Source organism: Gymnoscopelus microlampas (assembly GCF_963454915.1).
Source record: "Gymnoscopelus microlampas genome assembly, chromosome: 10".
Lineage (NCBI taxonomy): Eukaryota > Metazoa > Chordata > Actinopteri > Myctophiformes > Myctophidae > Gymnoscopelus > Gymnoscopelus microlampas.
Genome location: NC_139947.1, coordinates 49,446,295 through 49,465,201, shown reverse-complemented (window position 1 = coordinate 49,465,201; position 18,907 = coordinate 49,446,295). Strand labels below are relative to the sequence as shown.

At 41.3% G+C, this 18,907-nt stretch overlaps 1 protein-coding gene across 1 annotated transcript in view; it reads left to right on the top strand.

Moving 5' to 3' along the window:
* The window catches only part of LOC311053853 (glutamate receptor-interacting protein 2-like), a gene marked incomplete at its 5' end in the record, with an annotated part of 110,750 nt that extends 92,608 nt beyond the window's left edge, over positions 1-18,142 (top strand). The window contains 7 exons of the mRNA XM_084069587.1: positions 3,325-3,464; positions 5,304-5,486; positions 7,383-7,554; positions 9,161-9,257; positions 11,561-11,797; positions 15,983-16,129; positions 17,914-18,142. Coding sequence (XP_083925713.1) covers positions 3,325-3,464; positions 5,304-5,486; positions 7,383-7,554; positions 9,161-9,257; positions 11,561-11,797; positions 15,983-16,129; positions 17,914-18,141 — 1,204 coding nt within the window. The 3' untranslated portion in view covers position 18,142. The remainder of the gene's footprint in view (positions 1-3,324; positions 3,465-5,303; positions 5,487-7,382; positions 7,555-9,160; positions 9,258-11,560; positions 11,798-15,982; positions 16,130-17,913) is intronic.
* Between the last annotated feature and the right edge of the window lie 765 nt (positions 18,143-18,907).

Genomic DNA, 18,907 nt, shown 5'->3' with positions numbered 1-18,907 from the left:
TAGTTGGTGAGATGCTGGACTCCCTGCCACACCTGCCTGCTGTTGTTGCTGTCCAGATGGTCCTCTATCTTCCTCCTGTAGTCCGACTTGGCCTCTCTGATGCCTCTTCTCAGGTTGGTCCTGGCTGTGTTGTAGAGGGCCCTGTCCTCAGACCTGAAGGCAATGTCCCTCTCCTTCAGCAGCCGCTTGACCTCCCGAGTCATCCAGGGCTTCTGGTTGGGGTAGACCCGGATGCGTTTGTCCACTGTGACAGTGTCTGTGCAGTGGTTGATATAACACAGGACACTGTCTGTGAACACATTCAGGTCCTGATGTTCAAAGACGTCCCAGTTGGTACTGTCGAAGCAGTCCTGCAGCTGCTGAGAGGCATCATCAGGCCAGGTTTTAACAGTTTTTATGATGGTAGGTGCAGTTTTCCTGAGAGGGGCATATGCAGGAATTAAAAGCAGGGACATATGGTCGGACTTGCCCAGGTGCGGGAGTTGTTTTGCCCTGTAGCCAAGCTTGATGTTAGTGTAGACCTTGTCCAGAGTCTTAGCTCCTCTAGTAGCACATTTTACATGCTGATGGAATTTAGGGAGCGCTGCTTTCAAGTCTGCATGATTAAAATCCCCTGCTATGATGTATACAGCGTCAGGATGCTTGCTCATTTGGCTGCTAATGCTGCCATGTAACTGTCCAATAGCCGAGCTAGCATTAGCTTCCGGTGGAATGTAAACAACAGTCGTCATGACAACAGTAAACTCTCGGGGGAGATAAAACGGCCTGCATTTAACCGTCATATACTCCAGGTTTGGGCAGCAGTGACTATCTACAATCACTGTATTTGTACACCAGTTGTTGTTGACGTACATACAGAGCCCCCCTCCTGTTTTCTTACCGGCGTTCTCTGTCCTGTCATGACGCAGTGTGGTGTAGCCTTCTAGCTCGATAGCAGAGTCCGATATGAGTGGGTGAAGCCAAGTCTCCGTGATGAGCAGGATGCAGCAGTCCTTCACGGTCTTATTAGCTGAAGTCTGAAGCTTTAATAACTCCATTTTCTTCGTGTTGAGGGATCTGACGTTGGCGAGATACAGACTGGGAAGCGGTGGTTTGAGCGGCTGCCTCCGTAGCCTGACTAGCACGCCAGCCCTGCAGCCTCTCTTCTGCTTCCTCTCTCCGCGCCGCCTTCGCCTCCTCCCAGCTGGGATAATGTACCATGGCGAGCCGGGGCTCCTAGCGATATCCTCCGGTGTGTTGTGTACGCGGTGAAACGCGGCTGTAACACTCTGCTTGTTACAAACTCCTATCCTAAGGAGATCCTGCCGGCTATAGGTGTTCGCTTGGCTAAAAGTACACAAAAAGACGAGCGACAAAAAACATAAACAAAGCCATTCAAAGCACCGACCGGGAGAGCACTGAGCCGCAGCAACTGTGTGCGCCGCCATCTTTGACCCCTAACTGAAACTGTATTGTGTGTTTACAAAACTAACTAAAATGAACTGAAATTATAGACAAAATGCCCTTAGTTTTTGTTTTTCTCGTTCAACAGTATCAACTGAATTTATATATCTTTAAATGGTATCTTTTGAGTTTTTATTACACAAACTAAAACTAATAAAAACTAAACAAAAACTAGCAAACCCGCTCAAAAAACGAATTAAAAGTAACTGAATTAGATTGTTTTTTGACAAAACAAACTGAAACTAAACTATAATGAAAAATCCAAAACTATTATAACCTTGCTTAGAGGGCCAGGAAACCCTAGGCTGATTTTTTTTCCTTCTTTTTTTCCCCACATTTAGTGGCAAGTAAAGTGGGTGAGATGTCTCTGTATAGGTAAAATAAAGGATTATCCGCACTCTCTTCAGTTATGTTCTTGATTTATTCTTGAAGATGAACAGCCACTAGAACAGCAGACTCTCTCTACAGAGAAACGTTTCTCTAGATAGACTGTCTGCTGCGACTGTTCATCTTCAAGAATAAATCAAGAACATAACTGAAGAGAGTGCGGATAATCCTTTATTTGATGTATTATCAAGAATCTGCACCCAGTTAATCCCAAGAGACTACTTAGAGCACGCCTTCTCTGACGGTATTATCCGGTAGGAGAGCTGCCTTCAATGTCTTTGTATAGGCTCATCAATGTTGCAGTTACATTGCGGAGCCTGTATCATTTTGGTGCAAGTGTCGATGCAGACAAAAAGCTGTTGTTTATTATAATGTTTAGAGAAGATGTCAAACACATGTGGAAGCTAGGGAAAAGATCTTTTTTTTTTCTTTTTTCTGATCCCAGGCCATCAGACTTGTTAGACATGACAGCAAACAATAGAGGTCTCATCTTTTTCTTTTCTTTAAACAACGGGCTCCTTTGTTGGTGTCTTAGTCAGCAGTCTGGGCATTCTGACAGATTTCAAGTCCCAAGCACTACATCTTAAACCAGGGCCACTGGTGGACAACTTCACCATCTGTAGTGAAAATAGCAGATCTAGCAGAAGAATTTGGAAAATGTAAAAAGGTGTGAACATTTGAATACTTAAAGATGCAGTTCCCACATCCAAACTTGGTCAGAAATATAAATGTTTGATCAATAACGCCCCTGTCAAGTATTTTTCTCACCCAAAAAAATCTAATTTAAAAAGGAGTTTTATAGCACCTTCAACTTGGCTCTGTCTGTGCTCTCATTCTGATCATTCTGATCAACAAATCAACTAGAACTAGTGCACAGGTCTCTGCCAGGTCAGGAAGGTTATTGTGGCCTCCTGGTGGCGCTACAATAGGCCAATGTGAAAAGGGTGCCATTTCTTCCTAGGCCTAGTGGGACTGCGTGCAAAATTTCACGGAAATCGCACACTGCGTTCATGAGTTGAGACATTTTGTTCAAAACGGACCAATCCTGCAAACTTTGCAAGCCGATCTTAGCCAATCAGGATGGAATATGAAAAATCGGACAGATCCGTCTTGATCACATGACTATAGAGATACTGTGTACTGATTTGCGTGATGTATGCATAACACCTGAAGGAGTAATATAAATAAATGTGTTTTTCAAAGATCTACCTCCTGGTTGGATCTGCTCTGGCATCTGCTCTGGCATCCAGGGAGTGTGCGTGCACAGTTTGCGATCGGGCCAACAGTGCTGTAGATTAGCTGTTCAGACGGACAGACACGGTGCAAAACATAATGTCTGCCATGCCTTCGGCCTAGCGGAGACAATTAACCCCTTAAGTGTTATTTTATACTTGCACATACTTTATTTATACTTGTAATTAATTGATTAAATCAGTCAGTTTGCTGAATCCTCATCCACTGTTCTCTCTCTCTCTCTCTCTCTCATTCGTCCAGGACCGGGGCCATCCACATAGGGGACAGGGTGCTGGCCATCAACGGGGTCAGTCTGAAAGGGAAGCCCCTCAGCGAGGCCATCCACCTGCTGCAGATGGCCGGGGAGTCTGTGACCCTCAAGATCAAGAAACGACAAGACCGTACGTTGACACTCCCACCAGCATGTCCTGTCCTAGACCAGGGGGGTTCAACCAGTGTTCATTTTGACAGCAAATTTAGATTTAGTTTTAGTCATATTGTATATATATATTAGTCATCTGAAATGTTTTAGTTTTAGTCTAGTTTAAGTTGACTACATATCATAAGATTATAGTCGACTAAATTTACAGTTGATTTAGTCGACTAAAATGTATTTTGGCGGTGCCTTGATGGCGTTGTAATGGCTGATTTTACACTTGGTTGCATGCTGAAAATAGCAGATCTACAAGCTCACAACGCGGCGCAACGCGGCGCGACGCGTTGTGAGCTTGTAGATCTGCTATTTTCAACACCTGAGTGCAACCAAACATAAAATGACTTTTCTGTTAGTTCTACTGGATCTCTTCTCCACTAGTCCCTCACTGAGGATCAAGCTGGGGACCACTAGCTGTTGTGTTGGGAGGGGGGATATGGAGCGTGGTGTGGGGGTAAAAAGCTTGAAATTAAATAATCACTGTTAAGGGCTTACTTTGATTTGTTAATTTGAGGTGAATTAAATCAAGCCCTTAACAGTTATTATTTAACTGAAATATGCTAGTGGTCCAGAGCTAAGAAAAAAAGATTGATTCCTTTCCCGTGGTTGCCCTTATTCTGTCCTCTTAACCTTCCATATCACACTCATGTTACCTGATTCATTGCAACTTAAGTATGAGCAAGATGACACATGCGATTGATTAAGAGCACATTTCCTAATAATGGTGACTCAACCAGGCAATCCCGTACAGTTCTTCACATTTCTTCACACACTTCCCAGTAACTGACAACATTGATGCGTCATTATACGTCACCAGGTGATTTACTGCACTGTTTCTCAATAAATCAATACATCAAATAAAATAAACAATCATCACTTTCCTACATTACTAAATGCATGGTCAGGGACCACATGTAATACCTTCACGGACCACCAGTGGTCCACGGATCACCAGTTGAAAACCCATGTCCTAGAGACAGAGGCACTGCCCTTATGTTTGACCTTTTTGTTGTTGAAAATATATTTTATTATCACTATTTATTATTTATCATTATTTAATTATTATGTATTATTACTTGGATTTCCATCACTTTCATGTATGGCTGCAACTATAATGTTATTATATTGATAATCCTACAGTACATCTCATACGCGATTAAATACAGTAGTTCCATTTACTGTTGCACCCCTATACTTTTCACATGCCTGTTTTGATCAAGTCGGTACATTAAAGCTGTGCAACAGCAAGTCTAGTCTAGTGTGCAGTTTTTTTCCCTTTCTGTGGACATGATCTTAGTCAAGCGCTGAATGTCATTATGAGTAAAAAAAGAGAGAGAAAATAATTTACTGAACTCCATCAGTGTTGCCATGTCCGCTTATTACAAGCGACTTAGCGGTTTGTTTTTCTCACTTGTAAATATTGGTGGTTGAGGTTTTTTGGTGCTTGTTTCTAATGAAACAAAAAAGAAAATGTATATTTATTTGGCCGCAGACCCCCCCATCTGAAAATATTTTGTGCCAGCGACCCCCATACAAGGTTTGTGCTGTTAAAATGTTTCAAAACATTATTTTTTTTTCTTCAAGATTTTAGTTTGAAAATAGTAGATCTACAAGCTTACAACGCATCGCGAGCTTGTAGATGCTGCAATTTTCAAATAGTCGATGTACTAACTACAGTACAGTAGGTTTCAAGTGGTAAAACTGGTCTCTTCTTTTGGGCTTGTTTCGTAGACCTGGCAGCTTGTTTGTCTTGCAAGATCTGACCACACTGAACTCCATGTGTAAACTCCCATGTGTCTGTTCCCAGAACCAGACGGCCAGCGGCCTTCAGACCAGGCCGGCGGGTACGTGAGCGACCCAGAAGATGATCTGACGGACTCCCAGCAGACCAGTAAACACTCAGAGGTGTACTCTGCCACTGTGCCCAGTATAGACTCAGCCATGAGCTCCTGGGACGGCTCCGGCTTCGACGCAGGCTACGGCAGCCAAGGTGAGACTGGACAGACGGTTACAGCGGGTACTCTTGACGGGTATAATGGGTATTGCATAACAGGGTGGGGCATGCATCGTTTCACTTGCATCATTCCCGAGTCGGCCGGTGCCCGCCGGGCACCGGTCTAGTTGCATGTTAAATGCTTCTCATGGAAATTCAAGGATAAAATGCCACTGGAACAGTTGATTTGATTTATTAGACGTAATAATTACATGTTAAATGCTTCTCACAGAAACGTCAAAGATAAAATGCCACTGGAACGAGGAAACTTGAGAGACAAAAAAGATATGTAGGCCTACATGATGATTGATGAGTTATTAATGAAGGGCATGCCAGGATTCTAATTGAATGCAGTGTCACAATAATTTAGTGCGAAGGCACCTAACTTTGATCAGAGGTGAGCTAACCTTTAGGTTGGAGAAGGTTGTGGATGAAGGGTTTCCGTGGATTATGATTGTTGAGTGCTATTATTATTATTGTCATTAGTGAACACTTTGAAACACTGTCTCTCAACTAACGACAACCATGCTTTACTTGTCCAGTTCTGCCCTCCTTTTGCTTTGGTACTGTAGCAAATAGCTCCTTCTGAACAGATGACATACCATCTGTTTTTGCTCTTTTCCTGCACCATTTTTTCACTGTGGTCCCTCACATGCCGTTGACTTTAATTATCTCATTGTCTGACCACACCACACACACTCCGTTGTCTTAAAAAAAATTAAATAATAATAATTTTCTCCAACAAAGGATTAAAAGTCCATTTTGCTATTTTCAAAGACTTGAGGCAGCTATTTTCAATAATTTATTCTAGCTGTCTTGTTGTCTTCACCTGATGCAATTGTGTACAGCACAGGTACCATGTGTAATACTACACATCTCCTGCACATATTAATGAGCACGTAACTTTACGAATCACCAAAGTTATTGAAACATTTTTTATATTTTTACATTATAATGAAGAAAATATATAGGCTATATTTTGAAAATAAAAAATGTGCCACGGACATACTAGACACGTCTTGCCACGGACACGTTTGTCCTTGTACGGACATACCTCTGGTCGTCGTCCACACTTATTTATTTTTTAAAGATTTGGGCTTTTATGCCTTTATTTTATAGGGCAGTAGACTGACAGGAAATGGGAAGCAGATCCACACCAGCGACACTTGGGAAGAGGAATCGGGGTGACTAGGAAGTGTTCTGCTTTAGTTCTGTCTCATTTATAATATTGCCCTGTAATCTGGTCGTCAGCTACAAAATCTGATTTGAAAACATTACAGGTTGCTCAGAATAAAGCGGCTCGTCTGGCACTAGGAGACAAGTATTAGCTATATGCATGAACATCTGGCATGGCTAATGGCCAGACTCGGTGAGTCTTCTAATGCTACTGCGGAACATTATTAGCACCCCAATAAGCCGTCTAGCTTGGCTAAACAGTTACACATGACTTCTGAACATGGGTACAACGCCAGAGGAGCAGCGTCTGGTTTTCTCTAAAACTCACTGGTGTATATGTAGGTCAATAGAACTCTGGAATGCTCTGCCCCAAAAAATATCTTATGTACAATCCATAACAAAATTTCTTTAAAAAAAACACATCAAGAGGTACCTTGCAAGTAACTTGTATGTAACTGTTATTTGTGTATTTTGTTTAATCTGGCTGGATTGTTGGATTTGATTTTAAAATGTTAATTTGTCTTTTTGTATTCATTTTTATTTATTTATTTTTGTTTTATGTTACTATTATTTGTATTTTTAGTTGTACATTTGTATTGTATTTGCTTTGATCAGGACCCCTGCAGGGAGACTAGAGGCTCATTCATGTGACTCTTCACGGGGATCCTTTTAATAAACATAAACTTATTTATCTCGTTTCTTTCGTGTTGTTTTCAGGGACATATCTCCACAAAGCGTCCGACATGACCCTCAACCCAAACGAATGGAGACGCACCAAGCACAGGGGCCATCATCAGCCCATCAACTCCGGCTCCGTGGGTCTGTCCCACCACAACACGGCCCTCTACGACGGCTCCTACACCGAGGAGGAGTGGGACAAGACGCCGGGGTGAGTGGCCACGCCCGCGCCGCTTCTCTAAACTCTTACGTATACGTCTCTGTCGGGTGGAAACCTCATTATGTCCAAAACTGTTACTTTTCAGGATTCAAAATTCGAAAAGCATCAAAAAGTAGCAGATCTGCAAGCTCGAAACGCGTCGCTTCGCGCCGCGTTTCGAGCTTGCAGATCGGCTACTTTTTGATGCTTTTGTGTGACGCTGTTAAAGGTAGGGTAAGTGATATTTTTCTTTGTAAGTTTTTGAGCGGTGCAACCACTCCTATAAGAGGGTTTAGGACCCATCCGTGGTGAAAGTTTTTCTTTCCGTCGTGAAAATTTGTTTCGCTGTGACGCCATGCTGTGGAAAACCATAGGCTAAGCTTTGCAGGACGTGCGCTGTGATTGGCTAGCGAGACACATGATGAAATTAGCTTCAAACTTCGCAGACGCGCTGTGATTGGCTAGCGAGACGCATGATGAAATTAATAATGTAAAAAATGTAAGCACGTCACTTCGCAGGACGTACAGTACTGTGATTGGCTAGCGAGACGCATGATGAAATTAATAACTCATAAATACACCGCTCACTTCACACTGGGTGTGATTTTTATTTTTTATTTATTTTTGTTAAAAAGGTTAAAGTACTATATTCTGATACTAATCATTGCTACAGAGCGTTTGTTCGGTCACAGGTGTCTCTCCAGCTGTTTAATAAAGAGCTGGAGAGACATGGGAGATTCCTGTTACTGAACAAACACTCTATAGCAATGAGTGCTATCAGAATATAGAGCTATTTAACACTTATTTTAACCAAAGTAAATCACTTACCCTACCCTTTTAATTTATGAAAAAAAACACTAAAGGTTAGATTATGGAGATGGTTTATTCTGCCCAACAGCAACAATTTTCTTTTTGTAAACGTTATTATGTTTCTTATCAGTGCAGCTGCAGTATTTTATATCCCTTTGTTTACAGAGTAAGTTATTCCAGCTTAAATGTCATATCAAAAGAAATTCATTTTTTTGTCTTTTATTCAAAAGTTCAAACTACATTTCTTTTGTTGTCATTTTGTCTTATGGTTCCATGTTTTGTACTCTTGCTATCTCTCATTTTCTTCTCTTTCTCAGGTATTCTCTCTCTCATCTGCTTTATTAACTGCCCACAAACTCTCGGGTGTTTCACATAGATATATTTATATTTTTTTGTGTGTCGCTTCTTTGTCTACACCAAAAACTCTTCCACCAAGGATACGTCAGTCTTGTCTGTCACTTCACGCTTGACTTTTTTTCTTTTTTCTTTCCTGAACTTTTGTGTCACTTGCCTATAATTCCGCCTTTTTTGAGCTGACCTTTTGTAAAAAAAAGAAAGAAAATGAACTGCTTTTAAAGGCTTTTAATCTAATCTAGAGGACTGCTGAGCGTTTGAGCTGCCACAAATGAGAGGGATTACAAATAAGCGTCATTGTGGTGCATTGTGGAGAGGCTTTTTTCAACTTTTTGGACTTTTCCGTCATTTCAGCCTACCCGAACAAAAGCCAAACAAAAAAACTACATTACCCATGGTGCTTTTGTAGGCAGCACCTGTCTAAGGCTCCGCCTCCTCTGTCATGTTGTGGTAGATTCATCGGAGGCCTGAACCAGGACGATAGCTTCTGGTCCCAGGCCCTGCAGGACCTGGAGACCTGTGGCCAAGCAGAGATTCTCAGGGAACTGGAGGTACGTAGAACCAAGACTCACTGGTTTACGGGTGTAAAGCATAGACTGTAAAAAAAACAAATATGGACGAAGGGAAAGCCATTGGTTTGTACAGAACAGTTTTGAAGCCACTGTCTATGCACAGCAATGATTCTCAAACCTTTTCATTTCAAGGCCCCCCCAGTTTACTAGTCATTCATAGGCTTCGGACCCCCGTAACTCTGAGTTTACAAATGGAACCAAATGGACCCGTTCAGGGTCCATTTGGTTCCATTTGTACACTCTCAGAGCTACCAATCATACATTTTAGCTGGGGACCATCTGGAACCCCCGGTGGGACCATGGACCCCTTTTTGAGAAACCAGTGGGGGTCCACACAGCCCTCCTCTGAGACACAGAGTGAGTAGACAGAAAGGGTCTTCATATAATGAGCATCAATGGGATTTATATCTGCCCTGTGCCATTTTAGTTAGCAAAGCCTTAAAAGGCAAACGGAAATGCACTTTTGTCATTTGTTCCAACGTTCAAGGCCAAAAACCCAATTAAATGATTAGTCACAATTATTGGACCATTAATCAGCTAAAACGTGGTGCCGGTGAAAGGCCCTGGCCTCCTAACCATCTGTTTTGTCCTCGTCACGTATTCATAGCGCCGTGTCAGCCTAAATGAGCATGATGCCTCATGAAGCATTATGCTAATCACCCAGCCGGTGTAATAATCTGTTATTAAATCTGACAGGATGGGCCGCACACCTGCTGTCATCATGATCAAACAGAAACCTCTTATCTTCATATTTGAGCTTTTCATGTTTTTTTCATATATATTAATGCCCTACTTCATCATACTACATACTAAAGTAGCGAAAATGGCCGATCTACAAGCTCTGAATGCGCAGCATTTGACAGCCACGACAGTCAGATGTAAACAGATCGTTGCTGTCGGACGTAAATTAATGTCCTAATTTTTCGTACTAACTAGAGTGTTGTGCAAAATAAGTGAAAATAGTCGACCTACAAGCTCACGGGTCGCAGCGCGTTGTGAGTTTTAGATCGGCTATTTTTTGCTATGCTTGATTTTTTTTTAAAAGTGGATAAGTGATAATAATATTGAACCAATGACGAGTATTAACAAGAGCTACATATGGCTAACTCCTTCTGTGTCCTTTTGTTCCCACTGAGCATTTTTCGGGCTATTAGACGTCTAAAGTGCGTCTAACGTCTAGGCTAAAACCGGGTTATGACTGGTCTAAAAGTTCGTTTTTTCAGCGTCTATTCTTAGCCTAGACGTTGATTAGCTGTTTTTTAAGCATCTATATATAGACCGTCTATATTATAGCTGACGAAATGATGTCTATAATATAGACTTCTATTATATAGACGCTTAAAAAACGTTCACTTTTAGACCAGTTATAACCAGGATTTAGACTGAGGTCTAATAGCCGACTATGGCTCCCTGGGTTAAGTTGTGTCATATGTGTACTGATTTTAATCGTTTATATTAGTATTTATTAATGTTGTGTTTTTGTATGGTCATTTGTTTGCACAATGGAAACAAGCTTTGGCTTTGTGGTGATTGATCCATTTTGGCTCTTTTAATTGGTGATACTGTGCTTTTGACCTGTTGCCAATAAAGTATTCTATCTATCTAGCTTGTGACTAAATAACTAATATGGGATCCATTGGAGCACGGCTTCTTTTCTTTTTGTTTCCATCTTCTGAACAGTACATTTTGGACATAAGATGATGGCTCTTAACTGACGGTGATGATATTTTGGCTTCAAAGGTCAAGTTTACAACGTATTGAGGGTTTAAGTGGTTAAATGTCTGAGAACACACATTGAGTACTGAGGAAGAGCTTTGAGCTCAAAACGGTGCAGTTTCTTTGTGGTTTGATAAAGCGTCTGTCGCATTGGAGCCCTCAGTGTGGATTGGGGATGTGCATGTTGTTTCCCTTTTCTCATGAAAACACACATTTACATGAATCCCATATGTAGTGGGGGGTCCCTGCCTCATCTAAGTAGTCTGTTTGGTGGGAAGCTACCTTAAGGGGTCCTTGGCCTGAAAAACGTTGAAGAGCCCTGATCTAAAGTACATCTCTTCAGCATTCGCCTGAGTGTCTATTGCTTTGTTTCGGTTCAAAGGACAACAATGGAAATAGCCTCTCCAATAATTGTTTTGCATTTTATCCTTTTCACAGATAATGTACAAATACATGGTCATTTATTTGCATTTTTTGTCAATAAAACAATCTAATCAATCAGTCAATACATCCGTGGTGCATCTATGTTCCGTTTCTTTCTTTTTTCCCCCACCTCCTCCCCGCAGGCGTCCATGACAGGCAGCACACTCAGCCTGTACCTGGAGGAGACCAAGTCCAATGAAGGCTCCATACTGCAGGCCAGGATCAGCCCCGTTAAGAGGGAAGAAAACCACCATCGTGAGCCGTGCATGGCCAAAGGCAAGCTGAGCAGGCCGTTTGGATCCAGGGACATCATGATGCCGCCCAGGAGTAAAGAGGGACCATCGGAAGTGTTCTCACCTACAGCCTTAGAACTCCACAAGGTACCATCATGGTTGAGTGTTTATTTCGTCGACTAAAACTATGACAAAATGTTGGTCGACTACCTTTTTTCACTGACAAATACTGAATAAAAACGAAGCTATGATGACTAGAACTAAGACTAAATATATTGTAAATTTCGTCAAAAAATAAAAACTAGACTAAAATGTTAGTGAGTGACTAGTGGAGAAGAGATCCAGTAGAACTAAAAGACAAGTCATTTTATGTTTGGTTGCGCTCGGGTGTTGCGCTCTGAAAATAGCCTCTACAAGCCATCTACAAGCTCGCGCTGCGACGCGTTGTGAGCTTGTAGATCTGCTATTTTCAGCATGCAACCAAATGTAACATCAGCCATTATGACGCCATCAAGGCACCGCCAAAATACATTTTAGTCGACTAAATCAATTGTAGATTTAGTCGACTATAATCTTATGATATTTAGTCGACTAAAACTAGACAACTAGAAAAACTGAAACATTTCAGATGACTAAAATATGACTAAAACTAAATGGAATTTTATTCAAAAGACTATGACTAAAACTGAATCAAATTTGCTGTCAAAATCAACACTGCTGTATGGCAGTGGTTTTCATCCCTTTTCATATTGAGGTCCATTATTTAATTCTGCATTTGAGCCACGGAACCACCGTCTGATGAGATTTAACCTCTCAGACCCAAAACGTAGAATATTTTGTTGTCGGGTAAGATTTTGTCAAAGTAACAATTATTTATTTCTTCTGCGTTCTCTAATTGTGTGTAGACTTCTTGTAAATTAAGTAATGCAGATGTTTAACACTAATTTAACTCTTGAGAGTGTAAAAATGAAACCATTCATTTTACACTCAAGTGTAGTTCCAGACTCTATATAGAATTATGGAATGGTTGTCTGGCTACGCAAAACTAACAAACTACCGTACCCTGCAACAAGACACACACAAAACACCAAAAGATTTACATTAGTCATTTAGCAGACGCTTTTTTCCAAAGCGACTTACAATAAGTGCATTCAGCATAGGTAGGGAACGAAACTACTAATCACCAGAAGTCTGAAGTGCATTTCCTGCAAAAACAAGCAACCAAGAGTATACCTAGGGCTAAGGTAAAAGTGCAATATATCAGCTACCTACTTTCTTAAACAGACAAGACAAAATAGCAAAATCAAATGAGCAAGAGCTAAAACAAATAAGTGTATCGACTAAACAAGATCCAATAAAACAATACAACAATAAAACAAGTGTTCGTACTACTAGTTAACAAGTTATGATATAGAGTTATTGATTCGGAAAGTGTTTATTGGGCTGTGCTGCATGTGGCATCCACACGTGTCTGTGGGGAAATTCCTAATTATATCCATCCAGTGTTTGTCCTTCAGTGGTTCCTTCACTTGGCACGCTATGCCCATCAGTATACGGTCTCACAGGGCCCAGGGTGGATATCAGGCCAGTCTGGACTTGCAGTGTGTTTGTGTGTATATAGCACAGTTCAACAAGTTGAACAACAGTCATTCCAAAGTGCTTTGCACAACATATTAAGAACATTGACTATGTACAAAAAAAACTGATTATGAAAGGACATTTGAATATAATTGAAATTGTAATAATAAGCATACAGTGTAAGTTAAAATAAAAACTGAAAGATAATAGAGTAAATCTACAGTGCAGCACAAGAAATGAATCAAAAATCCTCAGTAAAAGGCGTCAACAAAAAAGTTTTTTAAGCCATTCAATCCGGTAACGCATTGTCATTTTAGATTTTTTTTGCTATATAATAATAATAATAATAAACTTTATTAGCACCTTCCATGACATGAAATGCAGCTCAAAGTGCTTTACAGAGCAAGAATACAAATAAGTTACAATACTAATTTAACAATAAAGCAAAAAAGAAAAGCAAAAGCATAAAACAACATTAAACCATTATTTTATACTTCAAAAGTAGCAGATCTACAAGCACACACAAGCTTTTAGATCTGCTATATATATATATATATATATATGTGTGTTTTGTTCCAGGACCGCGCTATGAGCTTGTATATATCTGCTATTTTTGAATAGTCAAAGAAATCTAAAATGACACAGATGTGTTCCCGGATTGAATGGGTTAACTTTGATCAGAACAGAGTTGTAGCAGACCTGCAGTTTACTGGGACTTTGTTCCAGATATGTGGTGCATAAGAACTGTTTGCTGCTTCTCTACGTTTAGTCAGTGGTGGAAAAAGTACTCAAATGTTGTACTGAAGTAAAAGTATCAATACTGCAATGTAGACGTACTCTGTTACAAGTATTGGTATCAAAATGTACTTAAAGTACCAAAAGTAAAAGTACTAAAATGTTTGAAAATGTTGTAAGCTTGTAGATCGGCTATTTTCAAACAGTCTAGGTATAAAATAGGACTAAAGCAGTTAATGTATGTTTTATAGTGTAATCTATTCATATCTGCAAAGTAACTAGTAACCAAAGTTTTCAAATAATTGTAGTGGAGTAAAAGTACAATATTTGTCTCTGAGATGTAGTGGAGTAGAAGTAAAAGTATTGACAATTGGAAATACTCCGGTAAAGCAAAAGTACCCCAAAATTTTAAGTACATTACTTGAGAAAATGTACTTAGTTACTTTACACCACTGCGTTTAGCTGTGACTCTTGTCTCGGGACAGAGAGCAGACCTGTGTCCCAGATGACCTGAGAGGTCATGATGTAGCACAAGATCACACATGAGTGATGAGGGATCAGAGATCCAGTGGAAAGATCTGAGATCTGCCCGGTAACAAAGTACCGTCATCGCTGTGGGGGTGGAAACCTTGTACTGTACGTCCGAAACAGACCTTTTTATTATTTCAAAAACACTAGAATGGTGAAAATAGCCGTTCTACAAGCTCACAATTATGAAGCTTGTAGAACGGTTATTTACATTTGTGTGACACTTGCATGATGAAGTAAATAATTAATTTATGAAAACATATTAAAAAAATGTAAACATGGAGATACAAGGTTTCTGCCCGACAGTGACGATGTACATTTTACATAAATACTGTACTTAAGTACACAATCTGTTTATTTTTTCCTTTTTTTTGGGATGCGTATGACTTTAACCTCAGAATTTTCTTTGGGGGCTTTTTTGGCAGTGACACACAGTAAAGGCCGCTGAGATCGGGACTCGAACCCGCGACGTGCTGTCAGGCTAAATTGAGCCTAGGTGCCTGGACCGCTACGCCAGCCGCCTGGGCCCCCACTGTATTTTAAAGTCATACTATGTAACTTTGCCCTGTGCATAACAAAACCTTAAATATAGTTCTCAGCCACTGGAGTGTAGTGTAGTGTGGTGTGGTGGTGTTGACCTGCAGAAACACATTGCCCTCTGGCTGTATTTTATAGTGTTTTCACTGTTTATTTTAGTAGCCCCCCCAAAAACCTCCCTGTCTACCAAAACATCCAGCCTGCTGGGGGACAGGAAAGGGTTGAACACACACACACATACAGTACAATGTATAGTAATGCCAGTACTGTGCATTATGCTTTAACCCATTAAGACGTGAACGCATCTGTGTCATTTTAAGATTTCTTTGGCTATTCCAAAATAGCAGATATACAAGCGTGTGTGTGTGTGTGTGTGTGTGTGTGTGTGTGTGTGTGTGTTTAACTCCGATCTGTGCTTCTGGGGGGGTCCCATATTTTTACATGGGGGTCCGCAGCCAAATACACATAATGCTTGGGGGTCCTCGACATGGAAAAGTTGGAGCACCACTGATATAGTAACATATTGTTTGGATTTAGAAAGCATTTTTGAGATATGTATCATCTCAAAATGTTTTGTTCCAGGGACTCCCCATGACGCAAAGATTATGAGTTACAAATGTTTGCTTTAAAATATATATATATTCAAAGATTTGCACACATTTTCAAGATTTTTCAAAAAATAGCCAAAGAAATCTTAAACGACACCAGCAGTCCAGGAAGCAACAATGTAACGCTGTCTCCTTTGTGGTTGTTCTGGGTACAGACAGACAGACATGCAAAACAGGAAGTGTGTTCAAGGTCAGACACACACTCCTCAATGCCATGTGTTTCTCTGCGTTCTCACTTATTATTCAGTGATAAGCACTCCTAACCAGATGCATTAAAACCTCCCCGTAAACCTGACCTGTGTTGGCTCCGATTCATTATGTAACGTGTGTGTGTGTGTGTGTTCAGGTGACTGTGAGGAAAGACCTGGACTGCTGTGACTTTGGGTTCAGCGTGTCGGACGGTCTCCTGGAGAAAGGGGTGTTCGTCAACATGATCCGTCCTGACGGACCCGCTCACCAGGCCGGCATCAAACCCTACGATCGCATTCTGCAGGTACGTTACTCGTCTCTCGAGTCGACTGTTGACTCTCACAATTTTGTGCTGCGCTATGAGCTTGTAGATCTGCTTTTTTTGAAAAATCTTGAAAATGTGTGCAAATCTTTGAATGATAGGAGGAGATCAAGTTCTAGTTCTACCTTACCGAACCAAAGCTATTTTTCTGGTTTGGTAAGGAGCTTCGATACCATTACGGTGACATATTGATGAGACATTCTTCTGTCATGATGAGAAAGACCTTGCATAGTTGTGATGTAAAGCATGTCAACGGGGCAATGGAAAAATAAAGATGCGTCAAGACCATCATGTACTTGTACGTACACGATGATGAGTGATTAGATAAGGATAAAGGGCATGACAGGACTTACAGGAATGCAGTGTCACAACTAGTTTCATGCAAGGGCTTCTAACTTTAATCAGAGGTGAGCAGACCTCTAAACTGGAGGTCTGATGGTGATTGTGGACCCCCAGGCTGTGGATCAAGGGTTGCACAGATTATGATTGTGGAGTGTTATTATAGTATTATTGTTATTTTTGGACACTTTATTATAAAATATATTTAGTTCCAGGGACCCCCAGAAGCAAAGATTTGAGTTACAAATGTTTGCTTAAAAATCTATATATATTCAAAGATTTTGACAAATTATCTTGATTTTTCCCAAAATATGCTATGAGCTTGTATATCTGCTATTTTTGAATAGCCAAAGTATAAAATAATGGTGGTTACACGGATGCGTTCCCGGTTTTAATGGGTTAACACTGAGGATTTCACTGATGATTCCTTGAATTGATTACTTGAGAACAAAACATGTTTATTTACATGACTTTATTATTTTTTTTAAAAAGGAACCTGCTCAGTCATACTGTACAAAAAAATACAGAACAGAATATTTTCCGTTGTTGTGCTTCTCTGTCAAATGCAGAAGAGGAAGTGGTCAGTCCATTGGGGCCCCCGTGACACGTGTGCTCCACACATGATAGTTCCTCCCTGGTCAAGTGTGCTTAACACATGATAGTTCCTCCCTGGTCACACATCATAGTTCCTCCCTGGTCAAGCCAGTAATATTCCACTAGCTGCTTGCTTATTGTTTTCACAATACGGCCAATGTAAAGAAATGCCACAGAGATATTTGGTGACCTACTGTTGGCTAACGTTGTACAACCCTTATTTCCATAGAAATACAGTAAGGGTTGTCTGGTCTCTCAGCACAGTAGGGCCCTATGACCATATCGTCACTGTCATGCAGAAACCTCAAATCTCCATTTTTATGTTAGTTTTTCCATAAATTAACACCATACTGCGTGCGTTATACCAGGGATTCTCAAACTTGTCAAGGACCCCCAAATTGATACTTGTTATCCCGCAGACCCCCATTTGAAAAGATATGCCATGGAGTCCCTGGAACAAACGAGAACAAACGGGGTCCCTGGAACAAAACCTATTCATGCCAAGGACCGCCAAAATGTTTTGTATTTGGCCACAGACCCCCATCTGAAAACATGTTGTTCCAGGGACCCCACCCCCCTCCCCCCTCCCCCCCAGGAGCAGCTTTTAGTTAAAAATGTTCCCTTTAAAAAATATATATATTCAAAGATTTGCACACATTTTCAAGATTTTTCGAAAATAGCAGATCTACAAGCTCGTAGTGCGGCACTCGGTGCCGCGCTACGAGCTTGTAGATCTGCTATTTTTGAATAGCCAAAGTAAAAAATAATGGTTAAAGTGTTTACACAGATGCGTTCCCCAGTTTTAATGCGTTAAATGGATGTCAATCTCTCAGGTGAACGGAGCGAGGACAAGGGACATGGACTGCTGCCTGACAGTGCCGCTCATCGTGGACGCCGGAGACCACTTGAACTTGGTGATCAGCAGGAACCCACTGGCCTCCTCCGGCTCCGGCGGCGACACCACGGGGTCGTCCCGAGACGACCTCGACCTCTCCTTCTCTTCCGGCGGCTCGCTGCTCTGCTTCCCGGGGGAGCGGCGGACCAACAGCATCGCCTTGTGACCCACGCCCCCCCCCAACTTTTACCTTAACTCTGAGAGTGTACGAATTGTGTACGAACAACATTTCGTACACTCTCAGAGTTACACACACCTGCAAGGGTCCGTTTTGGTTCTACACTCTCATAGTTACAGACCTCTCGTTTTGGTTCCTTTTGTACACACCTGTGCGGGTCCATTTTGGTTCTGTAAAGGGTCCATTTTGGTTCTGTAAAAGGGTCCATTTGGTTCTATATTTGTACACTCACAGTTACAGACCTCGCAAAGGGTTCACTCGGGTTCCCTTTTGTAACTTCTCTCCTCAAGAGTTCCAGAACCCAGTGACACACACACACACACACACACACACACACACACACACACACACACACACACACACACACACACACACACACACACACACACACACACACACACACACAGGCTCTCCTCTTGGCACACTGAAATACTGTATTTCCTGTGTGGCAACAGTCCCACCATACATATCATGCCAGAAGAAGTTATTAAGCACACGTTTATGCTTTTGAGTTATGTTTAAATCGCACCTCCTTGTTGGCACTCCCTCTCGACTCACATGTTCACGTGTGAGCGCACACGCGTTAACTCTCCCACCACCAACCAACCCCATCATCATCATCATCATCATCACATGCACAAATGCACATAATATACACACACCCCGCCCGCACGAGGAACACGTTCGCTCCTCCTTGTCCACAAACCACAGCACTTAACGTTTTGGGTTGCTATACTTGCGAGGACGTCGACAC